The following is a 6,041-nucleotide window of genomic DNA, read 5'->3' on the forward strand; positions in this document are numbered from 1 at the left end:
TGCTGCGCGCCGCGAGGGGAGCGGAGCGGGACCGGCACCGGGAGTCGGTCGCCATGTGCGAGGCGGCGGGGGACGACGGAGGGTGCGGGGCGGACACGGCACCGGCACGGCGCCGCCGCGCCCCGGGACGCAGGTGGGAGCGCGACCCGGGACCCGGGCTGGCCCCCGGGGCCGCTCCCGGTACTGTCCCCGGTACCGTTCCCGGTACCCCCTCGGTATCCCCACCGTGCTGCCTCCGCTACCTCCCCAGTACTGTCCCCAGTACCCCCCGTTGCTACCCTCGTTACCCACCCCCCCGGTGTCGCCCCGGTAGCCCCCCGGTGCTGTCCCCGGTATCCCTCCGGTACCCCCCGGAGCTGCCTCCGGTGCTGTCGCCGTTATCCCGCCGGTACCCCCCTGTGCAGCCTCTGGTGTTGGCCCCGGTACTTCCCCCCGTTGCCGCCTCCAATCCCCCTCCGGTGCTACCCACGGTATCCCCCCGTACTCCTCCGGTACCTCCCGGTATCTCCCGGTGCTGCCTTCAGTACCCCCCCCGGTACTGTCCCCGGTACCCCCTGGTGCTGCCCCAGGGACCGGGATCGCCGCCCCCCCCCCCGCCCCGTGCTGCCTCTGGGGCGCGGCGGGGACCGGTGCCCCTGGTTCGGGCCGGTGACCCCCCGTGCCCCCGCAGCCACCCGCGGCCATGCGTGAAGTGCGGGCAGGGCTCTGCCAGCCTCGTCATCCGCCTCGGGGACGCCTTCTGCCGGTGAGGGACCCGGGCGGGGGCTGCCGGGTGCGGGGATGCGGGGCTTGGGGACATCGGGGCTCGGGGACATCGGGGCTTGGGGACATCACAGCTTGGGGACATTGGGGCTAGGGGACTTTGGGGCGTGGGGACTTTGGGGCGTGGGGACATTGGGGCTTGGGGACATTGGGTCTCAGGGGAACAACAAAGTTTGGGGACTTGGGGGCTTGGGGACATTGGGTCTCAGGGACATCACAGCTTGGGGACATTGGGTCTCGGCGACATTGGGTCTCAGGGACATCACAGCTTGGGGACATTGGGTCCCGGCGACATTGGGTCTCAGGGACTTTGGGGCGTGGGGACATTGGGTCTCGGCGACATTGGGGCTTGGGGACATTGGGTCTCGGGGACATCAAAGCTTGGGGACATTGGGGCGTGGGGACATTGGGTCTCAGGGACATCGGGGCTTGGGGACATTGGGTCTCGGGGACATCACAGCTTGGGGACATTGGGTCTCAGGGACATTGGGTCTCGGGGACATTGGGTCTCGGGGACATCGGGGCTCAGGGACATCGGGGCTTGGGGACATTGGGTCTCAGGGACATCACAGCTTGGGGACATTGGGGCGTGGGGACATCGGGTCTCGGGGACATCGGGGCTCGGGGCCATCAGGGCTTGGGGACATCACAGCTTGGGGACATTGGGGCTAGGGGACTTTGGGGCGTGGGGACTTTGGGGCGTGGGGACATTGGGGCTTGGGGACATTGGGTCTCAGGGACATCAAAGCTTGGGGACATTGGGGCTTGGGGACATTGGGTCTCAGGGACATCACAGCTTGGGGACATTGGGTCTCGGCGACATTGGGTCTCGGCGACATTGGGTCTCAGGGACTTTGGGGCGTGGCGACATTGGGTCTCGGGGACATTGGGTCTCGGGGACATTGGGGCTTGGGGACATTGGGTCTCGGGGACATCAAAGCTTGGGGACATCAGGGCTCGGGGACATCGGGGCTCGGGGACATCGGGGCTCGGGGACATCACAGCTTGGGGACTTTGGGGCTAGGGGACTTTGGGGCGTGGGGACATTGGGGCTTGGGGACATTGGGTCTCAGGGACATCACAGCTTGGGGACATTGGGTCTCGGCGACATTGGGTCTCAGGGACATCACAGCTTGGGGACATTGGGTCTCGGCGACATTGGGTCTCAGGGACTTTGGGGCGTGGGGACATTGGGTCTCGGGGACATTGGGGCTTGGGGACATTGGGTCTCGGGGACATCAAAGCTTGGGGACATTGGGGCGTGGGGACATTGGGTCTCAGGGACATCGGGGCTTGGGGACATTGGGTCTCGGGGACATCACAGCTTGGGGACATTGGGTCTCAGGTACATTGGGTCTCAGGGACATTGGGTCTCGGGGACATCGGGGCTCAGGGACATCGGGGCTTGGGGACATTGGGTCTCAGGGACATCACAGCTTGGGGACATTGGGGCGTGGGGACATCGGGTCTCGGGGACATCGGGGCTTGGGGACATCACAGCTTGGGGACATTGGGGCTAGGGGACTTTGGGGCGTGGGGACTTTGGGGCGTGGGGACATTGGGTCTCAGGGACATCAAAGCTTGGGGACATTGGGGCTTGGGGACATTGGGTCTCAGGGACATCACAGCTTGGGGACATTGGGTCTCGGCGACATTGGGTCTCGGCGACATTGGGTCTCGGGGACATTGGGTCTCGGGGACATTGGGTCTCGGGGACATTGGGTCTCGGGGACATCAAAGCTTGGGGACATCAGGGCTCGGGGACATCGGGGCTCGGGGACATCGGGGCTTGGGGACATTGGGTCTCAGGGACATCAAAGCTTGGGGACATTGGGGCGTGGGGACATTGGGTCTCAGGGACATCGGGGCTTGGGGACATTGGGTCTCGGGGACATCACAGCTTGGGGACATTGGGTCTCAGGGACATTGGGTCTCAGGGACATTGGGTCTCGGGGACTTTGGGTCTCAGGGACATCGGGGCTTGGGGACATTGGGTCTCAGGGACATCACAGCTTGGGGACATTGGGGCGTGGGGACATTGGGGCGTGGGGACATCGGGGCTCGGGGACATCGGGGCTCGGGGACATTGGGGCTTGGGGACATTGGGTCTCAGGGACATCACAGCTTGGGGACTTTGGGTCTCAGGGACTTTGGGTCTCAGGGACATTGGGTCTCGGGGACATCAGGGCTTGGGGACATCGGGGCTTGGGGACATTGGGTCTCGGGGACATCAAAGCTTGGGGACAGCAGGGCTTGGAGACAGGGTTTGGGCACAGCAGGGCAAAGGAATATTGCGGCCTGGGGACATTGGGTGTCAGGGACATTGGGTCTCGGGGACATCGAGGCTTGGAGATGTGGGGCTCAGGGGCACTGGGGCTCGGGGACATGGGGGCTGGGGGCCTTGGGGCGTGGAACACACCATGGCTCAGGACCGTGTCCCCACGTCCCCACAGCGGCTGCTTCCGCGAGTATTTCGTGCACAAGTTCCGCGCGATGCTGGGCAAGAACCGCGTCATCTTCCCGGGAGAGAAGGTACCGGGGGGGGGACATGGACGTGGGGGGGGACGGACACCTGGGCAGCGGCAGTGGGGCTGGTGACCGTCCCTCCTGTCCCCGCAGGTGCTGCTGGCACTGTCGGGGGGGCCGGCCTCCAGCGCCATGCTCCGGCAGGTCCAGGAGGTGAGAGCGGGGACGATGGGGGGGGTCTGGGGGGGGGTTACGGCTCACCCACCCCCCTCACCCTGCGCCTCTGCCAGGGGCTCAGCCGGGAGACAGCCAAGAGGCTCCGCTTCGTCCCTGGCCTCATCTACGTCGACGGTAAGGACCCGCTCCCAGCGTAGGGTCCATCTGAGCCACGCCAGGGCTGGGGGCTGCCACCGAGCCCGGCGAGGCTGTGGCATCCTGGGGTGTCCCCCTCAGCGGGGGTGGGAGGTGGGTGCCCCCTCCTCACCGTGGCGGCGGCCCCGGCGTTGCCCACCTGCCTTGCAGAGGGAGCGGTGCGCGGGCAGAGCCCGGCACAGCGGGAGCAGAGCCTGGCCCTCATGGAGACCCTGCTGCAGGCGACCGGCTTCCCCTACCACCTCGCCCACCTGGAGCAGGTATGGGGGTGGCGGGGACACACACACACACCCCGGGGCAGGGGGACATGCCTGGCCACCCCCAGACCCATTCCGGTACCCATCTCTGCCCCGCAGGCACTGGAGCTGCCCGCATCCATCTTGCGGCCGGGGCCGGAGGGTTCCGGCAAGCCCGGTCCCTCCTACAAGGAGGCTGTGGAGGGCTTCATCCAGCAGCAGCGGCAGGAGGGGGACGGGGACGGGGACGGTGGCACCTCGCCGCCCAGCCTCGGCACCCAGGCGGGGGACCTGGCTGCCCCTCGCCTGCCCGCCGCTGCCCGCACCCAGGAGCTGCTGCGGCTCTTTGAGGCGGTGGAGACGCCGACGGCGAGAGAGGAGCTGCTGCAGATGCTGCGGTGAGGGGCTGATCCTGCCCGGCACCGGCACCGGGTGTGGTGCGGTAGCTCTGAGCTGGCATCACCTTGTCCCCCAGGACCCACCTCATCCTGCAGACGGCCCGGGCCAGGGGCTACGCCAAGGTGATGACGGGCGAGAGCTGCACCCGCGTGGCCATCAAGCTCCTCACCAACCTGGCGCTGGGGCGTGGGGCCTTCCTCGCCGTCGACACGGTGAGCAGCCTGCCGGCACCCTGTCCCCGAGCTGGGGATGGCTGTCCCCGCCCGGAGGGGTGACACGATGCCGTTGGGGGGGGAGTCCGTGGCTTGGTGGCGGTGCGGTCCCTCGGCATCCTGCGCACCCACAGGGCTTCGTGGACAACCGCCATGGCGACGTGATGGTGGTGCGTCCCATGCGGGAGTACATGGCCAAGGAGATTGCCTTCTACAACCACTTCTTCCATGTCCCCACCGTCATCGCGCCACCCCTCCCCACCAAGGTAGGGGTGTCCCCTGTCCCCTGCTGGGGGGATCCTGAGCTCCACGTCCCCACGGTGGGGATGGGACCCCCCCCATCCCACCCCTGCCCTCTCTGCTCGCTCCCCCAGCGCCGGGAGAAGCCCAGCATCCACCGTCTGATGGAGAACTTCCTCCTGGGGCTGCAGGAGGATTTCCCTTCCACCATCAGCACCGTCTACCGGTATGGCATCCTCTGCACAGGGGCACCCCAGGGTGAGGGGGGTTTGGGGGTGAGCGGGGTGCACCCACTCACCACCCCCCCCCCGTTGGCTGCAGGACGGGTGAGAAGCTGAGCCCGGCTCCGGCCAAGGCGAGCAGCGAGTCCCAGCGTTGCCTGCTCTGTCTGTGCGCCCTAGACATCGCCGGGGGTGAGTGGGGCAGGCGGTGGGGGGCACGGGGGATTGGGGGGGGGGCAGCCACGCACCCCCAGTCACACCCCTGCCCTCCGGCTCTTGCAGAGGAGGAGTTGGCCCTGGAGCCCACGCTGATCACGGAGGAGCCAGAGCTGGTGGGGAACGGGTGCTGCCAGGACACCCCGGCAGCGGGGTGAGCACGTGGGCGGGGCGGGGGGATGCGGTGCCGGCACCGGGGCCACCGCCCCGGCACCGCTGAGGGTCCCCTGTCCCTGCAGGGTTGAGAGCAAAGCTGCCTTCATCCCACTGCTGTGCTACAGCTGCCGCCTCACCTTCAAGGAACTGGTAAGGCTTTCGGAGCACAGCGGGGCGGCTCTCCTCAGGGACGGGGGTCCCCGTCCCCACAACCCCTCTCTTGCAGGGCCCCCTCGCCACGCTGCCGCCCTACGTGCGCGCCGAGGCCCAGCGCAGGATCCACGGGTAGGGGGGATGGGGGTCCCCTCCCTTCCCCGCCGGCTCGGCCCCCCCCCAATGCCGCATCCGTCCACGCCGTGTTCATCCCTTGCAGGGCACAGATGAAGGAGCAGAGCCAGGAGGTCCCGCTGGAGGACGAGGAGCCCAGCGAGAGCTGAAGGGGCTGGGAACAGCAGGGGACAGACCCCCGACCCTCTGGGGCACCGGTGGGGCTGGGTGACACCCCCCCCCAGGGATGCCCCATAGGATGGTGGGGGACCAGAGCCCCTGGGGACTCCAGCACCCAGGGAGCTGCTCTTACAGCCCATTTTGGTTACAGCCGGGGTGCAGGGAGAGCCCCCAGCCCCCATTTGGTGGGTGCTAAGGGTGCTGGTACCCCCCCCAAGGGCAGCAGGTCCCCCATCCCACCCTGCACCCTCCTCTCCCCACCCCTGCCAGGCATCAGCCGGGGAGGCCTCAGCTTTGTTTTATTAGATATCTGT

At 67.7% G+C, this 6,041-nt stretch overlaps 1 protein-coding gene across 3 annotated transcripts; it reads left to right on the forward strand.

Moving 5' to 3' along the window:
- The first annotated feature begins 1 nt into the window (after position 1).
- Positions 2 to 6,037, forward strand: CTU2 (cytosolic thiouridylase subunit 2). Of its 3 annotated transcripts, XM_072873605.1 has the most exons (15): positions 2 to 133; positions 671 to 745; positions 3,216 to 3,294; positions 3,382 to 3,441; positions 3,519 to 3,579; positions 3,751 to 3,860; positions 3,957 to 4,234; positions 4,312 to 4,447; positions 4,582 to 4,713; positions 4,822 to 4,913; positions 5,009 to 5,100; positions 5,191 to 5,278; positions 5,364 to 5,430; positions 5,507 to 5,565; positions 5,654 to 6,033. In XM_072873605.1, the coding sequence occupies exons 1-15, from the start codon at positions 54 to 56 to the stop codon at positions 5,715 to 5,717; spliced, it is 1,473 nt and encodes a 490-aa protein (XP_072729706.1). In that variant the 5' UTR covers positions 2 to 53; the 3' UTR covers positions 5,718 to 6,033. The 3 variants fall into 3 exon arrangements, with proteins under 3 accessions (XP_072729706.1, XP_072729704.1, XP_072729707.1); XM_072873603.1 differs by lacking the exon at positions 5,507 to 5,565 and having other exon boundaries at positions 5,654 to 6,036; XM_072873606.1 differs by lacking the exons at positions 671 to 745; positions 5,507 to 5,565 and having other exon boundaries at positions 14 to 133; positions 5,654 to 6,037.
- Positions 6,038 to 6,041: the final 4 nt, after the last annotated feature.

Source organism: Ciconia boyciana, chromosome 9, assembly GCF_034638445.1.
Source record: "Ciconia boyciana chromosome 9, ASM3463844v1, whole genome shotgun sequence".
Taxonomy (NCBI): Eukaryota; Metazoa; Chordata; class Aves; order Ciconiiformes; family Ciconiidae; genus Ciconia; species Ciconia boyciana.

What these genes read in the sequence shown, in the direction of transcription:
- CTU2 (XM_072873603.1), top strand. Translation starts at nt 54, where the DNA reads ATGTGCGAGGCGGCGGGGGACGACGGAGGGTGCGGGGCGGACACGGCA. An exon ending in ACCTCGCCCACCTGGAGCAG is followed by an intron (nt 3,861 to 3,956) that starts GTATGGGGGTGG and finishes TCTGCCCCGCAG; the next exon opens with GCACTGGAGCTGCCCGCATC. An exon ending in ACCATCAGCACCGTCTACCG is followed by an intron (nt 4,914 to 5,008) that starts GTATGGCATCCT and finishes CGTTGGCTGCAG; the next exon opens with GACGGGTGAGAAGCTGAGCC.